The following is a 20,807-nucleotide window of genomic DNA, read 5'->3' on the forward strand; positions in this document are numbered from 1 at the left end:
TCTGGAGAATCCCCAAATGGTCATGGGATGAGGATCAGCAGAAGTAGAAGGTAAAGACCAGTCATCACCAGCCCTTAGATAGGAGAGCCACGGGCCTTGTAAATACCCCTGCATTCTCCTCTTACTTTTGAATCTGTTGGTGCTGGCCATCAGCAAACCAGAAAACCAGGGCAACTGCCTGAAGCAATCCTCCAAGGTCGGTATCTTGAGACACAGAGCCTGGTGGAGAACCGGAGAAGAGATACAGAGAAAATGCAAGATGATTTGCACACAGCCTAATTTAAACTAGCAGAGCTCTGCTGGCTTATATGTCTGAAAACTCTAGCGGCAAGACTTGCTGCAGGATCCCACATACCGCCATCAGCTTGACTCCACTTCACAGGTCCATGCTCCACCATGGCCCCAGAACTCAGCCCTTTTCACTCCGCATACTAGGATCTCCCAAAGGCTTCCCTGACTTGGGTTAGGAATGTGACTTGGCTGAGTCATGTCCTCGGAAGGCAGGAGCTAATGTTGAGGGAAATCATAGCCCATAACCTGAAGAAGAGTGTTGATTCTGATGTGTGGGTCAGAGCTTCTCAACCTTGCATCACTAGGAGAAACCTAGTGCTTTTTTTCCCTCAGTGCTGTGATAAAATTCCTGAAAACAGCAACCTGAAAAAGGAAATCCCTCTCTGTTCAGTCCCATACTGGTACTGGAGAGTGAACAGAGGAGCTCATGCATACTGTTCAATCAAGCTTTGCCACTGAGTTATGTCCCCATCAGGAAGGGCTGATTGGGCCAATTCTTAAAGGTACAGTCTCATGGTGGGGAAAGAGTAGTAGTAAAGGGAAGAAACTGGTAATAGAATCTTTTTTAAAAAAGGGTATCCAGGGCACACTCCTTTAATCCCAGCACTCGGGAGGCAGAGCCAGGCAGATCTCTGTGAGTTTGAGGCCAGCCTGGTCTACAGAGCGAGATCCAAGACAGGCACCAAAACTACACAGAGAAACGCTGTCTTGAAAAAAAGAAAAAAGAAAAAAAAAACTGCTGAAAAAAAAAGATTAAAAAAGGGCTCCTATTTGATTCACATAGAAAGGGGATAGGTTGGTGAGAAGCAACACAGACTTTATGACTCACATGGACTTAAGAGATATCTACAGAGCATTCCACCCTAACACAAAAGATTATACCTTCTCAGTGCGCCATGTAAACTTCTTGAAAATTGACATATGCTCGGTAACAAAGCAAATCTCAATAGATACAAAAACATTGGAATAACCTTCTGTATTTTATCAGACCACCATGCCTTAAAGTTAGATTTCAACAGCAACTGGTAATATGTCCACAGTCAGGAAACAAAGACATAAAATCACTGGTTTTCATTTTTTTTAATTTTAAAATTATTTTTTATTTTGTGTGTGTGTGTGAGTGTTTTGGTGGCATGATATTTCTGTGCACTACATGTATGCCTAGTACCCGCACATCAGATCCCCTGAAACTAGAACTGTAGATAGTTGTGAGCCGCCATGTGGGTTCTGTTGAACCATCCCTCTCCAACTCCCTGCCATTTTTTTTAAGATGAAAAGAAATCCTGGGACTTGCTAGCCAGTCTATCCAGTTCCAGGTTCATGAGAATAAGGTGGTGTTCCATTGAAGGAGACACCTGACATTGACCTCTGACCTCCACATGCACATGCTCCTGTGCACAAATGTGTACACACATGAACACGCAAACAGGCACAGACTGTCTTAGTTCCCTTTCTATTGCTGTGAAGAAACACCATGACCAAAGCAACTTAGAGGAGAAAGAGTGAGTCTATGACCATCACGGCAGCAAGCATGGCGTCGGGCAAGCAGACATGGGGCTGGAGCAGTAGCTGAGAGATTGCATCCTTATCTTCAAGTATGAGGCAGAAAGAGAGAGCTGACTGGGAATGGCATGGGCTTTTGAAACCTCAAAGTCTGGCCCCCAGTGACATATCTCCTCCAACAAGTCCCCACCCCTTAACCCTTCCCAAACAGTTCCACCAACTAGGGACTATGCATTCAAACATGAGCCTGTGGGGGCCAATCTCATTCAAACCATCACACATATATACACACACTAAAATAAAGTCAAAAGACCTAAGACTTCTCAAGTCCCCCTCTAGAACTAACCCATCGGGCCCTGCTCTTCAGCAGGTGTGGTGGTTTATCTTGAGTAGCACCTTGGTGGGACTTAAGACTCACCTGGGAGAAAACCCTCTGGGTATGTCTGTGAGGGCATTTCCAAAGAAGTCTAACAGAGGTTGGAAGACCTACCCTGAGTACGGACAGCACCAGCACCATTTCATAGTTCTGCACTGAATAAAAAGAATTGGGGCTGGAGAGACAGCTCAGCAGTTAAGAGTGTGGGCTGCTCTTCTAGAGGACTCAGACACCCACATGGTGGTTCACCTATAACTCCAGTTCCAGAAAATCTGATGACCTCTTCTCTCTCTCTCTCTCTCTCTCTCTCTCTCTCTCTCTCTCTCTCTCTCACACACACACACACACACACACACACACACACACACACACACACCAAAAAATTTCTGTGGAGAAAGATAACCCTTATTTATTGCTAGTGAGCATGTAAAGTGGTGCAGCCACTATGGAAATGTATATGAAGAGTCCTACCCAACTCTATCACTCTTGGGTATATACCTAAGGACTCCCAGGTCCTGGGATTCCGGGCTGGAAAATTGGCCCAGTGGTTAAGAGCACTTATTGATCTTGGAAAGGACCCAAGTTCAGTTCCCAGCACCCACGTGGTGGCTTATACCCATTTATAGCTCCAGTTCCAAGGGTTTCAATGTCCTCTTCTGGCCTCTGTGTACATCAAGCATGCATGTGGTATACATACATACATGCAGACAAAACACTTATATACATAAAATAAAAATGTAAAAAAATAAAGTAAAAAAGTCAACCAGCCTCATGTAGCAACTGAGCACTTTGAAATGTGGCTGCCCAAAATTGAGATGTGCTGTGACATAGAATATACTAGAGCGAGCCCAGTGGGGATTGATCCGAGGGAAGAGGAAGTGTGGAGACCAGAGTCACTCCTTGCCAGCTCACCACCACTTCCTTTCTCAGCTTTTTTCAGATTCCTAAAGCAGACATTACAACCCTGCCTTTCCACCTTACAGGTAGTCACCACCCAGCTCCTCCTAACATACTTCAGTCTAGCACGCCTTCCCGCCCAGACCTGAGCTAGGGCCCTGCCGCAGCCTGAGACCCATGGCCCCAGTCATCCCTACTGAGACCCCAAGGTCTGGCATCCCATTCTCCATCCTACACAAGCCTCTCATTTGCAGCATCCACTGAGAGCTTTCCCACACTGCTTCTCCCATGTTAGGGTTTTCCCTGGCCCCCACCACCACCTCTGAGAGTCCTGTCTTCTGTAGGATATGCCGCCTTTGGTCCAGCCAATATCCCTGCTGTCCCGAGCTCTACCATCTGGGTTCTGAGTGGCTCTCACTTTCCTGCATTTGCATCTTGATTCTTCTCCTGGGGTCTAATTTCCTTTACAACAGAGCATGACTAGCTTGTATATTCTGTCTTGGCCTGGTCCTAAGCAACAAGCAGATCCTCAAAAAAATCAAGTTTCTGGGAGCTGGACACAGTGACACTTGCCTTTAGTTCCAGCATTTGGGAGGCAGAGGCAGACAGATCCCTGTGAGTTCAAGGCCAGCCTGGTTCCAGGACAGCCAGTCAGGGCTGTTACACAGAGAAACCCTGTCCTGGGCGGGGGTGGGGGTGGGGGTGGGGTGGTGGTGGTGGTGGTGGTGGTGGTGGTGTTAATTTTTAAAACCTTTTTTTGATAGTCTCTTTATGTTCCCTAGTTGAGACTAGGGGCATACCATCTCAACTAGCTCTAAGACTTTTTATCCTGAGATAATTATAGCTCTTCAGGAAGTTGGAAAGGTAATCAGAGTTCTTACACTCTTCACAAGGTCTCCCCAGTGCACCATGGGATATAGCTTTAGGGCAATCTGAAGACCTCAAATGTAACATCAGTATTGTGTGTGTAGCCATCCAATCACATACATGGATTTGTGTAACACCATAATCAAGGTCTAAACAGTGGTCTGAGAGACAGTTTAGATGATACAAAGTTTGCTTAACATGGACCCTAGGATCAATCCCTGGCACTACATACAACCAGCAGAACCAGGACCTAGAACATGGTATAACTTAGGAAAGGCTCAGGCTGGTGGAGCTGATGGATACCCTTGTCTCCACTTGGTCCCTGCTGAAGCCTGAGCCTATGAGGCCGAGGCTTAACCATCTGGAAGCCCCAGGGGACACCATATTACAGGGCATTTTCTCTTACATGAGAAAGTCACGGCCTTGCCATCTACTTCCAAACACCTTATCTCACACACACACACACACACACACACACACACACACCACATACAGACACAGTCATAAGTATGCTTTCTCAAATAGAATATTTTTATTATAAATTTCCAATACAGAAGTACAAATGGCAAACATGAGCCTTTATTCCATCTATCTCACTGAAGTTCTCATAAAACCTATATAACAGGTATAGAAGATACTTTCCCCAGATTGCTTTAAAATGCCCACAGAAGTGCTTCATGAGGTCATGCAAAGGGGCCTCCATTCCTGCCCCAGACACTGAAGGGAGGCACATTTTCTGTTGGATTCAGACCCCTGGGGTGGCCCTGAGCACTGAGCCCAGAGACTGTGACATTGCCTCCATGCTAGAGAGCTTGAGAGGAATATGGAGACCATCTTGCTGGGGAGGAGACAGCCGAGCCTGCCAAGCTGTGGTGTGAGGCGGCTTCTCCTTTTTCACCTTCTTTTTGCTGAAGGCACACATGCTCTCACGTTTGGGGCCTTTCTAGACTTTGCTTTCAGTGATTAGAAAAGAGAGAGAAGAAATCAACAGTGCCTCCATCTTTTTCTTCTTTTTTTGGCGGGGGTTGGGGGGGAGAGGTGATAGGCTCTCATGTAATCCAGGCTGGCCTTAAACTTGGTGTGTATCCAAGGAGAGCCTTGAAATCCTGACTCTCCTGCCTCTACCTCACAAATGCTGGAATTACAGGCATGGGCCGCTAGCTATAGTAAGGGCACCTTGTTTTTATCCAGGGAGATGGCCAGGTCCCCTTGATGGCAGAACTCTTCTACTCAGCCATTCTTAGGAGCTGTCCCAAAGCAAACAGAGGTATGCAGATGCCTGTGTGTGTGAGGGAGTGTCTGTGTGAGGGAGCACGTGTACATTTACATGTATCTAATAAATAGGACTCTATGGGCCACACACCTCCAAGTACTAGAGAAAGGATGTTTTTGTGTGTTTGCTGCTTGTTAACAAAGTAGGTAATCAAAGTGCAGAGAGCTGGAGAAAGTCTCTGGTTGGTGGCCAGGGAGGAAGGTTCCCTGATGACATAGTCCTGGTGCCCCTACTGGGGCCACTATAAATAATAGGCATGCCAGAGGACAGGATCCCACTTCAAGCAAAGTGAAACTGAGACATGTGCACAGGCATGGCTACATGGGAGGGAAAAGCAGTCCCAGTTACCCAGACTAGTGACCACCAAACATGGGATTGAGGCTGAGGGGGTCAAAGATGCAGAGAGGATAGTTCCAGAGAATCGGATCAAAGTCAGTTCAGCTCCCCATTGCCCTGTGAAAGGAGGAACAGGAATGTGAGGCAGACGGGGGAAGCAGTGTCCTGGCAAGGCTCCAGTCCCACAGCCAGCTCTCCTTTAGCCAGAGCAATGCCTCGCCATGCTCCTGCCTCATCTCCATATCCTGTTTTTCAGGTGGAGAAACTGAGGCCAAAGATGGCTCGGCTGTAGCTCAGCTGGTCCCTGGTAATCGCTGTACTGGCTGACAACCCAGCAAGTAACAAAGTCACTTGCGGTCACTCGTTCCATCCAGGACTTGAGGGGCGGTAACCAGATGGGTTTTGGCTGCTGTAGAGCTAGAATCTCAAAGGATGAGTGGACCACAAATTCCCTCCTACAATGTCAGAGGAGGCAAGCAGAAGAGCAAGGACAGACTGACAGACCTAGGGCTCCCAAGGCCATCTTCAGGGCAGGGACAAAGCCTTGGCAAGGCGGGTCCAGAACCAGGACTTGGTGCATGGGTTGGTATAGTCACAGATAGTGATGAACCGCAGGATACTGGGGAAGTCCTTCTTCATCGCCTTGTATTTGATGGGAATCAGCCGCTTCTGTTGGACACCTGGAAGCCAAAGAGTGTGGTATCAGGACCAGGCCCCTGCCCTTTGGCAGAGCCAGTCTCCAAAGCAAGAGCTAACACCAGCTCTCTACCAGCTAGGTATCCATGGTACATAACCACTGCATGAAGAAGCTCACAGGTACATCCACTCAGTGATTTGGCATGCTTTGGTCCTGCATTCTTGGTCTGGAAATCTTAAGGCTATTCCTCCCCTCCTCTTTCTAACCAAAACAGATCTAAGCTTACCTGGAGAGAGGCTGAGAGCAAACTTGGTCTGGAAGTCACATTCACTGCTCTGTAGGTAATCGTCAGAAACAACCACCACCATCCGGCGACACCTAAGGGAGAGTGGCAGAGTGCAGGCATTGGGATGACTTCCTTCAGCTCACCTCTGGAGGAGAGCCTCAGGGAGACCCACGCTGCCAGGGCTGCCCAGTGCAGAGCTGAGTTTTATGCACACACCCACCCACTTGCCCCTTTGGATGACTAACCAACCTTTTCTCAATGAGCTCACTGGCAATAGACCAGACACAGGTGCCTGGCAGGACATCACGATCAGACACACACAACTTCAGCCGATAGTCTGTCTGTTCTAGCTGCCTGATCATCTCCTGCACAAACTCAATGTCACTGGGGCAGTAGCAGATGAAGGCATCAAACCGTTCTGGTGTTTGTCCTGAGGACAGGGGACAAGGGTAATGGTCAGCTTTCTGAAGGAAGGGCTGGAAGGAGCCCAGCCTGGAGTCATCCATCAAGGGAACCTGGGCCTGCACCCATCCCAAAGTGATGTCTTATATATGCCCTTCCCACCAGAAAAGATAACTCCCAGATGAAATCTGAGTTAACCATGTTGAAGGCGTGCGTTACAGTCTCAGAAGCCCTCAAATATTATGAATATGCTACTATCCCCATTTCTTGGATGGGGAAACCAAGACTCAGAAAGAATGAGTGACTTGCTCAAGGTCCCAGGTCCATCCATCTGTGTTCCAATGTGCAGGATCTGCACACCACACATCCTGGGGCTGTGGCCCACCTATCCTATCCAGGAGAATGACACCAGGTCCTTACCCAGGGGGTCATCAAGAGTGGTGATGCCCTCCAGCTCCTTTGTTTGTGGGACACTGCTTTCCACTCTGGCCACCTGTAAGGGCTTCTCAGACTCCTGCATCTGCTGCCACAGTATGTATTTCTTGCAGTCATCATCTGTGGAGAAGAGACAGGGTGTAGAAGGCTCCCTAGATGCCCCAGGCTGCTGTAAATACTCTGCATCTATACCCTGTATCTGTTCCATTGGCCTACTTGGGCTCTGGGCCTTCTCTAGCCACTGTGCCATGGACAGCTCCAACAAACTGGCATTCCCTTTCTGACTCTCCCAGAGTGGGCATCTGGAAAGCCACCAAAGTCTGGCTGGCATCTGCCTTTCACACTTCATCCTGCATGCCCTTTCTAAGGCTCTTGACAACGGCTCCAAATTGGGCATCTTGCAGGGAGCAGGGTAGTGGGAGCAGGGGCTTAAATGCCAGAAGGGCTCAGACACCGGGTTAGTGCTCAGTGAGGGTGGTGGCCCCCACCTAGCATGGTATACCTAACCGTGGGCAGGGGCATTGTGTTGAATGCCAGAAGGGGCTTTAGTCTTTCACCTGTTCTGTTGCTCCTGCACAAATGGGATACTCCCAGAGAAGCAGGTCTTGATTCTTAGTGCAACTCAAGGTCTTTGCCTAGATTCATTCCACATCTTTTCCCTATTTCAGGGTTTTGGAGCCCTCTCCCCAACCAACCCTACGCTGTCCTGCATATTGCTAGAAAATTCGACCGTCTCTCCCTCCCTCCCCAGCACACCCCAGAAAAATGAAACAAGATTGATATTGCCAAGGCCAGCCTCCTCGACGACCATTGGCACAAAGCCAGAAAGCAGGCGTCCTCACCGATGCTGGGCCACAGCTCCCGCAGTATATCCTCACGGTCCAGCATGGCCAGCATCTCTAACAGCTTGCCGACCGTCGCGCCAGAGCGCCCCTGCCAGGCATCCAACAAACTACCGGTGGGGTCTGGGCGCGTCTCCAGCTGTCGGATTTCCAAGTACTCGAAGCCCATCTCCTCTGCCAGCATGGTCCAGTCGGCCGCCACCGGCGTCCTCGCGTTCAAAAACAGTGAGAGACGGCGCCGCACTCGCACGTTGAGCGCGGCCAAGGGTAGGGAGGATTTGGAGGAGTCCAGGGACATGGATCCCACTCGGGGGCCTTCGGCAGACATGGCGAGCCACCCTGAGCCTTGGTGAGGTCCGCTCGCAAGGCGAGCTTCCTTCCTACTTCCCCTAGGGTTCCTGCCAACCCCGCCTTCTCTCTTTTTCCGAGAAGCTCCGCCCTTTGCTAGAATCTAGAGTCCCGAGTACAAGAGCACAGCTGGGGTGTCCCGCCACTAGCCTCGGAGTGTTTGTATGTACACCTGAACACATGGATGGCCTGAACTTCACCCCACTTATGTTTCTCGTCTTTGCTCATCTCCCCTTGAAGTTGTGAGAACCTAGAAAAAGGCCGCCGGCATCTGTCTTGATCCACTGACCTGTCCTGGGAGATCTGGTATTGGTGCATGGGGAGATGAATTAGCCTTGTTTAGGACATGAAGGAATTACAGCCCTTATGCACAGTAACTTGTATTCTGGTAATGGGGAGGGAAAAGACAGACTGTGGCTTCAGAAATGGCAAAGTGAAGCCTCAGTCTGCCCTCAGCCATCTGGTGCTAGTAGTGACTGCCTTTTAAAGGGGAAGGCCACAACCCTGCCCGCAAATTGGCATTGAGGGCATCCTGTCCTTTGGTATCTGAGGCAAACTCAGTTCTAGCCTCTGGGGGTCTGCAAAAAACACGCGGACCTACCACCGTACTTACAGTCTAGATCCAGGGAAACTTGTTTTCGTTAATTTGTTTAATTAATCTACTTAGGTATCCATCTCCGACGCAGGGGCTTCACCCCTCCCTGCCTTAGTAGAATTCCTAGGAGATTGTGAACACTAAATGACATCATCCCAAACAGACGTAAAACAGGCTTAAGACGTGTGGGACACGCTACAGTTAGAACCTGGCTGCCATTCAGCACATTTGTAAAATCAGTTTTCCATACCAACCAAGAAACAAAAATTACTTTATTTTCTGAGAGGGCTTCTGTGACAGTCCAACCCCGTCGGGGCCAAACTAGGCGCCGCAACGTTTTCTAGGTCCACGGTCCTGAGTTTTGGGACCTGGGACCGAGCAGAGCAAATTTTGGTGGGAGACCAGAGTGTTTTTCCTAGCTCGTCCAGTAAAGGAAGAAGCCTTGAGCCGGGTTCCGCCTTCCCGCATTTCGTGTTGCTGCGCGCTGAGCTCAAGACTTTGGAGGAGGGGCTCCCTTGAGGCTGAGTTCATTTTAGGAAACTCTAAGTTTGGGGTGCCTCCTTCCCGTGTGTCTGCAAAAGGTTGCGCAAACTTAAGTTTCCAGTCCGTGTTTCTGGGCGAGGCTTAAGGGTGCACATTCTGATTGGTCTCCGTAGGATTGGCGGGCGGGGCTTTTAGTGGAAAGATCGTCTCAGGACGAGCCTTGGGCAGGGCTCTGGGGCGAGGGGTGGGCAGCTGGGGGCGTGCCCTCAACCAGACGCCCCTTAATCTAGTTGGTTGTGTCTAGGAGTGGGCGGGTCCCTTAGGAACCCCACCTCTCTCTCCCGGTATTCTACCCTGGTTGTGCTCAACTTTCAGGCCTCTCGCGGTAGAGACTGTCCTGCGCTTGCGCCGGGGAATCGTTTTTTTTTGTTTTTTTTGGTTTTGGTTTTTGTTTTTGTTTTTTGTTTTTTTTTTAAAGTCGTAGATCTCTGTACCCAGCGCCCCGGCAAATCTTCGGGACCCACCTCCACGATGCATCGGCTGCAGGTAGTGCTGGGCCACCTGGCAGGCCGGCCCCAGTCGAGCTCCGCGCTGCAAGCCGCTCCCTGCTCCGCTGGCTTCCGGCAGGCCTCGGCCTCCGACGTGGTGGTGGTGCACGGACGGCGCACCCCCATCGGCCGCGCGGGCCGCGGCGGCTTCAAGGTGAGCCCCTCCGGCGGGCGAGGGGCGCAGAAGGAGGCCAGTGCGGGTGGGATCCTGCCCTCTGGGTGAGGTGACCGCACAGTCCCCTGCGTGGGGATGCGGGAGCGGGGCTCACCGCCCGCTGCGCTTCGCCCTGCAGGACACCACCCCGGACGAGCTTCTGTCGGCCGTGTTGACCGCGGTTCTCCAGGACGTGAAGCTAAAGCCTGAGCAGCTGGGCGACATCTCCGTGGGTGAGCTCACCTGCCGGGCTTGCTCTGGGCCCTCCCTCCCCTCCTTCCTGAGGTCTCCCCTTCTCACCGCGAACCTGGGTTTTACAGAGCAAGACTTGACAGGGTCCACTGATTTCAGTGGGATGATTCCTTGATGGCCTGTGCTCTACCTCCAGGCGCATCAGCCAGCAGAGTGGAGGTGGAAAGCAGGGATGCCCTGTGGTACAGACTTTAAAGCATTGGTTCTCAACTTGTGGGTCACGACCTTTCGGAGGATCAAAAGGCTTTTTCACAGTGGTCTCAAGACCATCGGAAAACACAGATATTTACATAATGATTCATAACAATAGTAAAACTACAGTTATGAAGTAGCAATGAAATAATTTTATAGTTGGGGGGTCATCACAGCATGAGGAACTGTATTAAAGTGTCTCAGCCTTAGGAAGGTTGAGAACCACTGCTCTAAAGTCCAGATGTTCCTGGAAACTCCAGGAGGTGGGAGGCCACGGTTCTCCATCTATACTGTCATCCTGTCTATCAGAATCATCTGGTCCAGCCCCGGTTCGGTTACAGGTGTAGACGGGGTTCACCCTGCCCTTCCCTGAACCAGAACAACACAGTGTAGGACAGGGTTTCATGGGGTGGGGTGGGGGTGCCAGCCTGTTCCTCCTCCCCGCAGTGACACAGGGCTTGGAGGAGGACACTTGAGGAGGTGAGCACTTACAGACTCACTTCCCTCCCCAGCCCTGCTTCCCTCAGCTTTCAGGCTGTGCGCCCCTTACCCTACAGGCTCTCCTGTTGCCAGGCCAGCAGGCCTCCCGCCAGCTGTGCTGATTTAGAGGCGCAAGCGTGCTGGTGCCCTCCAGCACTGGGCGGTTGGTAACTGGCTCCCCATTTCTCAGACTCTGAACTTCTGCAGTTACAAATGAGGCTGGGAAAATCCTGAATAAATCTCTGGAATATCTCCTCTTTGGTAGTCACAGCTGAAAGTTAGTGTGCAAAGCTTGATACTGAATAAGGTCTCTATCCACAGGCAATGTACTTCAGCCCGGAGCTGGGGCCATCATGGCACGCATCGCCCAATTTCTGAGGTAATCCTTCAACCTCTGGTGGGGACTCCAGCACCATTGACTAGTCTGTAGGTGACAGGTTATCAGGCTGGACACTAGATATCAAATAAACCAGAATCCTTGGACCCAACTTTTCTCCTACCTTAAAAGGTGTGTTACCAGGCCCAGAGCCAGAACACCCAGAGCTTTGGGAGTGGAGCAAAGGTGGCCTGGATTTTCCTAAGGCCAACTTGTTGCTTACCCTTTGGACACATGGACTCTGTCCTCACATGTCAGGTAAATAATCGTACAACCATGTTGGCCCATGACTTTGCTTCTGCTTACTTGAGCTGCCTGAGAACTCCAGGCTCAGTCCACCATGAGAAGCTTGAGGGGAGGGCAGGGAGGGGGAAGCCAGGAGAGAGGAGCCAAGAGGAGCCCTGGTCATCTTCCGGTTGGAAAAGCAGTAGTTTAGTTACTTCCACGTGTAGATTGAAGACCTCCCTCCCTCAGTTAGATGAGACATAATAGCAATACTGGCCAGTGTCAGAACACGGAAAAAACCAGAACCTGTAGGGACTAAGAGGGGGTCTGACTTAGCCTGGGGTCGAAGGTATTTCCCTCCCTTGTAACTTTCCATCCTCATCTCTTCCCTGCTTCCTCCCCACTTCGACTTTTCCTCTGACATCTATCCGTCTGCCTCTGTCCATCTGTCTGTCCCCATGGAGAGCTCTCTCTCCACTCTCCTTGCTCTAGCCAATCCCTGCCCAAACATCTTTGGAGACTGGCTCTCAAGTGTCCGAAGGCTGACCTGCCTGTCCAGCGGGTTGCTAAGTGCCTCCTCTGACAGTGAATTAAATTTCTGCATATTGGTTGGGCGTCCTCTGGGGTACAGTACTGTTGGTGTCTTAGCCTCCTTAACACAGTGCCTTGTGCTCAGTACTTGTTGGATGAAAACTTGGTGACTTGGGGGAAGAGGCTTGATGAATGGGTAGTTTGGCACTAAGAGTGTATCAAGCCTAAAAAGCCGTCACTGAGAGCCCAGCCTGAGAGTTTCCAGGCCTGAGTGTGCAGCAGAATTAGCAAGATTCTCAAGGGACTTCCTGAATTTGTCTAGGAAGCATAGAAATGAGGCTCTTCTTTGTTTTTGTTTTTGTTTTTTTGAAACAGGGTTTCTCTATGTAGTTTTGGTGCCTGTCCTGGAACTCGCTTTGTAGACCAGGCTGGCCTTGAACTCACAGAGATCTACCTGCCTCTGCCTCCTGAGTGCTGGGATTAAAGGTGTGCGCCACCACTGCCTGGCTGAGGCTTTCTTTGTACTGTAAGACAGATGGGTTATTTACCTGGAGGGACAGCCCAGGTAGCTCCCAGAGCTAAGCCCAGTATCACACTAAGAACACAAGAACAAACATGCCAGGAGCACTCCTCACCCAGGCAAGAGCAGATGCTCAGAGAAGGCAAACAGGACGCACAGGTGTGTACTGGTGAGGCCAGGTGGCAGAGATGGTTGGAGGCCTTGTCTGTGAGACCTAGCTCTTAGGCTGGTGGCCTTTTTTGTGTGGGCAAAAGAGATATCTACTTTTCTCTGTCAAGTCTTCAGAAGCTGAAGAGGGATGCCTGTGGCCCAAACAAGCTTCCCCTGCTGGAGGAGCAGGGCTTGTGCTCAGGGGCCCTGGTGGCAAGTGGCTGTAGTGACAGGGTCTGCCCAGTCGTTGACCTCTCCTTTATATACGTCTACCCTGGCGGGGACAAGGCCAGCTGTTATCCTTCTGGTCTATACATACTGCAGTGGGCCATAATGGGGCCTTGGGGCCTGCTTTCTAGGAGTCTGTGGCACGTCCAGGGCTGACTGCATGTCCAGGGCTGACTGCCATCTCCCCTTCTGTTTCAGTGACATTCCAGAGACTGTACCTTTGTCTACTGTCAACAGACAGTGTTCATCGGGGCTGCAGGCAGTGGCCAACATCGCTGGTGAGTTGTGACTGCCGGGTGCCTGTGATCATGCCCTGACCTTGGTTCCTTTTTTGTTTGTTTTGTTTTGGGTTTTTTCCGAGACAGAGTTTCTCTGTGTAGCCCTGGCTGTCCTAGAACTCACTCTGTAGACCAGGCTGACCTGAAACTCAGAGATCCACCTGCCTCTGCCTGAGTGCTGGAATTAAAGATGTGCCCTACCACCACTGGCTCTGACTTTGGTTCTTGACCCTAGAGACTCTAGGCAGAGAGGAGTGGAGGAGCACCCATTGTCACACCCCAAGCCTTTTTGGGTGCCCCTGGGTCTTCTGTGAGGCTTCGGTGAATGTCCCCCAAGAGCAGGGAGGGAACGGGCTGGTCCAGGCCAGGCCCTCTCTGGCCAAGGATGGTTATGAAGTGCTTTTGTTACAGGTGGCATCAGAAATGGGTCTTATGACATTGGCATGGCCTGTGGGTAAGATTGTCTTCCTGCCGGACCTTCTTAACCAATGTAATAATCAAACTAATTTTCCTCTCCTCAATTCTGAAGGGGCATGATTCTCCCTGCCCACCATGGCAGCTGACTAGACTGGGCTCCCAGAAATGTGTCCAGGAGTGGCCCAAGCTCTGGGCTGCTCAGGAATGGTTCCGTCTCAGCACTTGCAGTAAAGGGAGTTGGTTTCTGAGGTCACCTGGGAATCTGCCAGAGTAGAAAATGTGGACAAGCATGCTGAGGAAGTACTACACTGGAGAACGCCTTCAAGGGCACTTCTATGTTCTCTGTGCCTATCGAGGGACAAATACCAGTTTTGGTCCCTTAAACCCAGGGACACATAGAGCAGAGCATGGTGGCTCATGCCTGTCCGTCCCAGCTGTTGAGGAGGACCTTAGGTTGGAAGCCAGCCTGAAGCCGGGGGCAGATTTGATTGTGTCCCCGATGACGAGCCTGTCCGGCAGTGGCCACTGTGTTCTGAGGGACAGGTTGTTGTATACCTGTTCACTGTCACCACTTAGACTACAGTTTTACTCGGCCTGTAGAAATTAACTTGGAAGTGGCTCCAAGGCGGGGCAGGCTCTAGGGTGTAGACTTGGGGTGTCTGAGGCTGGAAAGACATCTAAGGGAGGTCTTGGCAGGGTCCGGGGTCAGCAGCCTTTCATACCCTCTGTGCAGTGTTTCTCGTCAGGAGGCATTGCTGCCCATGGCCAGGTCTTAGCTGCCCTTCACTGGGTCGTCCTAGTGTGTCAGGAGGAGGACAGCCCTAGTCCACAGACAGAGACTGTGCTAGGCAAGGGTCACAGCCAGCCTGCCTGTTGCTGTTCCTTGTGTTTGCCATAACAAGGAGAGCAGATGTGGCAGCTTGAGGGGAAGGGCGGGGGCTCCATGAGTTCCTCAGGGGAGTCTAGTCCAATCAGTCCAAGGGCCCCAGTATTGGAGACAAAGCAGGTGAGTCTAGAGGATGCCCACATCACATCCTGACCATCCCCCAGCCTTTGAGGGTGCAGCTTGCACAGGGTCTCCTGGCTGAGGGCTTCCTCTGGGCCAGACTGTCTAGTTATGGTCCAGGCTGGACAGCTATAGGCAAGTCCCTCACCACTCAGCCCTCACTGTCCTCATCTTTATAAGGGGACACGTACTTCAGCTCTGGGAATGTTGCAGAGGGACGGCAGGCACCATGGGGTCTGTGTCATGAGGTGACCCTGTTTAAAGGGCTCCTACACTTGAAAAGAGGTCTAGCTAGTGTTAGAGGAAGAAAAACACTCAGTTAAGGTCATCTGCTGTCATCATGACACTTTACCTGTCCCCCACACCCTTCCTGCGTCCTCTACACCTACCCCATCCTCTCTGTCTACTCCAGACAGCTCCCTTTGATTGACATTAACCTTGTACTTGTTTGGAAGGAATTTTTTCCATCTCCTTTTGACTTTGAAGTTATGGAGAGCTTGGCCTAACTCGGGGCATATGCCTTGTGCTGGGGAGTGGGTACCAGAAGGTTGCCCCAGGGACGCTGCCAATTTCCTGCCTCAGCACTGGAAAGTGGGGCCTTGGCTCTGGGAGTATTTCTGATACAGTGACTAGACTTGAGAGAGAGAAGGCTCAGCTACCCTATAACCTCCACCTTTCTCAAAGGCTTCCTAGACAGCTTACCACATTTCCCAAGGGCTGCCTGAAATTGCCCAGAAATTGCCATTCAGCTGGCCATCCCTGGGGCTTCCTACTATGGCTGAAATCACTCCTCCTCCGTAGGGTGGAGTCCATGTCCCTGTCTGACAGAGGGAACCCTGGGAATATTTCTTCACGCCTGATGGAGAACGAGAAGGCCAGAGACTGCCTGATTCCTATGGGGTGAGTGTCCACAGGAAGAAGTGTGTGTGTGTGCGTGTGCGTGTGCGTGCGTGCGTGCGTGCGTGCGTGTGCGTGTGCGTGTGCGTGTGTGTGTGTGTGTGTGTGTGTGTGTGCTCAGTCACTGTTCTGCCTGTCCCTGACCAGACACCAGGGAATGTTCTCTGTGGCTGGCGGCATTTGTCTTCTTCCTCTAGGTGTCACATGCTCCATGGAACTGGGGATGGGATTGAGGCTGCCCTTGGTTTCCCTTCTTAAAGACCTGCCTCCTCCCACTCAAAACACACACACACACACACACACACACACACACACACACACACAGAGTCCTTTTTGATTCCACAAGTTTCCAAGTGTAGCTCATCCTGCATTACCCTCTGCCGTGTCTCAGGGAAAGCAGTAGCAGTCCCCAGAGCCTTGGAGGCTTCAAGAGTTGAGAACATAAGAAGCTTGGATTCCCTTACATGCAGGGGAGGACTTGGGCCTGTGAGATGCCGTGTGGGGAATCTGTTCCCTTTCTCCGGTGCTTTCATACTGCAGCCATGTCTGTGAGCTCTCCACAGTGTGTGTCCAAGGGCAAGGGATTCTGGGGAGGCTGGTCATGGGCAAAAGATTCTGGGGAGGCTAGCCATGTGAGGACTCCAGACTGACCTGGCTGTGTCCACATCCTGTGTTTCCAATAGTAGCCTGGAAGCCATAGGAGAAACTGAGGCCAGATATTACCCCCAGCATCTCTCCTGCCCTTGTCTTACGGGCTGAGGCAACTTACCCAGGGTACAGTTCCTTTTGTAGGCCCACATTCAGTCTGCTCTACCCTTTAAGAAGGTGTCTTTGAATCTTGGAGCACCTGATATGGGTACTCAATATCCATGATGAGCCAAGAGACCCTGGAGCATGGACTGGAAACCCTGTCTCTGACCTGGATGCCCAGAAGTGCAAGCACAGGCCTTCAGTATGGCCCTGGCTCTCAGGCCAGCAGACCCACGGCCTCCTGCTTTACTGTTTGTGTCTAGGATAACCTCGGAGAACGTGGCTGAGCGGTTTGGCATTTCACGGCAGAAGCAGGATGCTTTCGCTCTGGCCTCCCAGCAGAAGTGAGTACAGCGGGGATGGGCTATTGATGGGGCTGGAGAATGGGTCATGGGGCCAACCTGGTAGTTTCAGGTAGAGCTTTGCTAAGGGACAAACCTCATATCTGTCTAGCTGGGTGGTTTCAGTGGCCAGCATCATGATGAGTTGTATTAGGGTACTGCCTTCCTTAATTATGGAATAGGCCTGAGTGTTTGGGAGGTGACCTCAGGCAAAGCTGAGCTGCCATCAGAGAAATACAAAGCCTCGGATCTCTGGGCAGGCTAGGTTGACCAGCCCAGCTGTACAAAGAGACAGCAAAGAAATACATGGTGTCTGGGCCAGGTGGCCTCATCAAGCAGGGGTCTTAGCAGAGACAAGAAAAGCAGCTAGAGTTTTGTGGTCCAGCTACTTGAACTCAGCATAACAGAAATGAGACACTGCCTCTAACAAGGTGAAAGGAGAAAACTGACTCCCTAGAGTTGACCTCTGACCTCTACATGCATGCACACACACAAATTTAATGTTAACGCCCATGTGCGCATGCACACACAAATTTAATGTTAACGCCCATGTGCGCATGCACACACACAAATTTAATGTTAACGCCCATGTGCGCATGCACACACAAATAATTTAATGTTAATGCCCATGTGCGCATGCACACACACAAATTTAATGTTAACGCCCATGTGCACATGAACACACAAATAATTTAATGTTAACGCCCATGTGTGCATGCACACACACAAATTTAATGTTAACGCCCTCCTCCCATTTGAGGTGGGAATTAGACATGATCCAGAGCTGTGGGACAGATAAAGAGACCCTGGATGATCTTGGGCGTGCTGTCCCTACCAAAAAGTAGGTGAGGGTCCTAAGGAATTCCTTCCAACCAGAGCACCCCAAGGGCCACGTATATTTCTAGACTTCAAACCCTAAAGTACATGTTCTCCTGAGTTAGCAAAGGCCAGGGACAGGCAGGAAAGGAGCCCTCACATATCTGTGTCTCACTCTCCCTGGTGCTGGCAGGGCAGCGACAGCCCAGAGCAGGGGCTGTTTCCGAGCTGAGATCGTGCCTGTGACAACCACAGTCCTGGACGACCAGGGCAACAAGAAAACCATCACTGTGTCCCAGGATGAGGGCGTCCGCCCCGGCACCACCATGGAGGGCCTGGCCAAGCTGAAGCCTGCCTTCAAGGATGGAGGCTCTACCACAGCTGGTGAGCGTGGGCCAGGAATAGGGTTGATGGAGGTGGCCTGCTCTACTCTGAGACCTGGAGCTGACCCTTGGCAAAGTGATGCTGGAGGGCTGGCTCTCCTCATCTTGGCCTGATGCCTCCTTGTCTCACCCTTCCTCCCCTAGGAAACTCCAGTCAGGTGAGTGATGGAGCAGCTGCCGTCCTGCTGGCCCGGAGGTCCAAGGCTGAAGAATTGGGCCTTCCCATCCTTGGGGTCCTGAGGTCCTATGCAGTGGTTGGTGTCCCTCCTGACGTCATGGGCATTGGTCCTGCCTATGCCATCCCTGCAGCCTTGCAGAAAGCAGGTGAGGCAGCTCCTTCTTGTCCTGGGCCTGGACCCTCATTCCCTGTATCTGGGACCAGGGTATGCTGGGTTTGACCCTGTGGATGCTCTGGAATGAAGGAATGAAGGTGGGTCAGGCTAGCACCCCATATCCAGGCCTCCCTAACCTACCGTTGGAACCCACTCACCTGGCACACATAGTAGACCACTAGAGCTGCACTTGGGGTGGAGCCCAGAGGAAATCCAGAGTCCTGTCTGTGACTGTCAGCTCTGGTCTGTCTCTTGCCTGCACAGGGCTGACTGTGAATGACATAGACATCTTTGAGATCAATGAGGCCTTTGCAAGTCAGGTGAGCCTGGGTGTCATGGTGGGGTGAATTGGGCCTGTGGTTCAGAGCAGATGGAGGCTTCAGCTCCTGCTCCGGCTCCTTCCAGGCCCTCTACTGTGTGGAGAAGCTGGGAATTCCTGCAGAGAAGGTGAACCCCCTGGGGGGTGCAATAGCCCTGGGCCATCCCCTGGGCTGCACTGGGGCAAGGCAGGTGGTCACGCTGCTCAATGAACTGAAGCGTCGTGGGAAACGGTAAGGCTGCTGCTTGTGGAGTGTTGTGGGGGTGCTCGAGCTGGGGTGTCAGCTAGCTGGGGCTTGGGGAGGTGAGCACACACAGGCGTTCTGAACTAGGGATGGAGTGGTGAGACGTGTCTTCCTGATGGCTTGCTTAAAAGGCAGTATAACCTATGGAAGGTGTCTGCCACCTGGGTGTGTGTCTGTCCAGTTCCCACAGATCTGTTCTGCTCATCTGTCCATGAGCCTTTGTGGCTGCAGCTCTGCCTGGTGGGGGCATGGGCTGGGGTCAAGCTCTGCCCAGCCAACGCAGGTTCTCTTCCCCAGGGCTTATGGAGTGGTGTCCATGTGCATCGGGACGGGGATGGGAGCTGCTGCTGTCTTTGAATATCCTGGGAACTGAAGCCCTGGCTGCAGGCACTGCCCAGAGAGTCCTACAGTGGTAGCCAGAGAGGGACTCTACAGAAGCCACCTGCATGGGACACTCAGCACTGGAGGGGTGTATCACAGCACTTTAATTTAGAAGATGTGATCATTGGTGGCAAAAAGAGGTGGGAGTGCCCCATCAAGTACCTCACGTTATGCTGAAGTAAGCATGGGACACCCAGGTTGCAAAGTCATTGTGTACCTCTGAAGGAGGGCACCTCCCTTAAGGTGGGATGGATGTAATAAATGTATGTTGTTTCGTTTTGGTGGCTGTCATTTCCTCCAGGGGTCATTCTGTGTGATCTGCATAATGATTAAGAGCCATGGTCCCCCTAGTGATCTAGCTGTGTGCAAGCTTTGGAGACCTGTCTTTGCAGGGCCTCAGCTGACACCATTGTCCTGGCAGAGGCTCCCTCATCCCAGGAACCATCCAGTCCTCAGCCACTGCCCTGCTCTCCAGTCTTGGCCATGTTGAATTCTTCAGCTGGGGCTAAGGCTGGGGCTGAATGCCTTAGAGCTGATAAGGCATCGTGTATTGGAAGGAGGCATCTCATCCCAAGGTCCTCCACCCTACAGCTGCAGCGAGCAGACCTCCGGCACCTGGACTCGGGTTAGCCCGCTGCTCCTGGGAATAGGTAGTAGAGAGAGTGAGGTTAGGCAGCTCCAGCCTCAGCTGGTGCCCAGGACCTGTGGGCAGTGTCCCAGAAGCCAGGGGCAGCTTTCACCTGCCAATGAAGAACACCTGTAAAGACTGGAGAACTCCTGGGTATACCCCAAGGCCTTAGCTTCCTTGTCCTGCACCGAGAAAAAAGGACACTCATGGGCACAGTTCTCCGTGTGTTGTCCCCCAGGACTTCATTTGCCCTCTGACCAGTCCTGTCTCACAGATGTCACCTGTGGTCTTGCTAGCAACACAGAGCAAGGCAGCCAGGGACTGGAGGACTGGTGGACTCCAGGAGTGCCAGGTACTACCGATCTCGAGAAGCCTGTCTGCATGGACAGGACCCAACAGGCTTCCTAAGTGTCCTGTCCCTCCAAGGAGTAATGGACACGTGAGAAGGCACAACATCCCCACCCAATGGGCCAGCTGCTCCAGCCACCACTGACCTTCATCAGGTAGACCTCCCAGGTGTGCCACTGGTTCACAAGGCAGGTTCTGAAGTCCACCCAGCTGATGGAGCATTGCAACAGTAACACACAAAAGCCCCTCCTGGGAGCCCAAGCCTATGACTCAGGGATGAAGCATCTTTACAGGGGTGGAGTTATAAGCTGTGTGTCCCTGGGACCTTCAGGACTGGTGCTTCTGAGCAGAGCCAAGGACAGGGATGTTGACATTGCCACCATAGCCAGAAGTGCAGGTGGGATTCTGCAGAGGAGTGGGTCAGAGGGCACCTGCTGTCA

The 20,807-nt window shown here is 51.7% G+C and overlaps 2 protein-coding genes across 4 annotated transcripts; one reads left to right on the forward strand and one right to left on the reverse strand.

The window, feature by feature from the left end:
* Positions 1-4,959: 4,959 nt before the first annotated feature.
* On the reverse strand, positions 4,960-8,528 carry Myd88 (MYD88 innate immune signal transduction adaptor). Of its 2 annotated transcripts, XM_036194406.1 has the most exons (5): positions 8,146-8,528; positions 7,289-7,423; positions 6,716-6,896; positions 6,467-6,558; positions 4,960-6,223 (listed from the first exon to the last, which is right to left on the reverse strand). In XM_036194406.1, the coding sequence occupies exons 1-5, from the start codon at positions 8,471-8,473 to the stop codon at positions 6,069-6,071; spliced, it is 891 nt and encodes a 296-aa protein (XP_036050299.1). In that variant the 5' UTR covers positions 8,474-8,528; the 3' UTR covers positions 4,960-6,068. The 2 variants fall into 2 exon arrangements, with proteins under 2 accessions (XP_036050299.1, XP_036050300.1); XM_036194407.1 differs by lacking the exon at positions 6,716-6,896 and having other exon boundaries at positions 6,131-6,223.
* A 1,348-nt stretch (positions 8,529-9,876) lies between these two features.
* Positions 9,877-19,669, forward strand: LOC118588080 (3-ketoacyl-CoA thiolase B, peroxisomal). Of its 2 annotated transcripts, XM_036194403.1 has the most exons (12): positions 9,877-10,273; positions 10,413-10,506; positions 11,519-11,576; positions 13,426-13,505; positions 13,917-13,959; positions 15,730-15,828; positions 16,839-16,919; positions 17,926-18,116; positions 18,260-18,439; positions 18,712-18,767; positions 18,853-18,998; positions 19,308-19,669. In XM_036194403.1, exons 1-12 carry the CDS (start codon positions 10,103-10,105, stop codon positions 19,381-19,383), a joined length of 1,275 nt encoding a protein of 424 aa, XP_036050296.1. In that variant the 5' UTR covers positions 9,877-10,102; the 3' UTR covers positions 19,384-19,669. The 2 variants fall into 2 exon arrangements, with proteins under 2 accessions (XP_036050296.1, XP_036050297.1); XM_036194404.1 differs by lacking the exons at positions 9,877-10,273; positions 10,413-10,506; positions 11,519-11,576; positions 13,917-13,959 and having other exon boundaries at positions 13,449-13,505.
* The last annotated feature ends 1,138 nt before the right edge of the window (positions 19,670-20,807 follow it).

This window comes from Onychomys torridus, chromosome 7 (assembly GCF_903995425.1).
Source record: "Onychomys torridus chromosome 7, mOncTor1.1, whole genome shotgun sequence".
Taxonomy (NCBI): domain Eukaryota; kingdom Metazoa; phylum Chordata; class Mammalia; order Rodentia; family Cricetidae; genus Onychomys; species Onychomys torridus.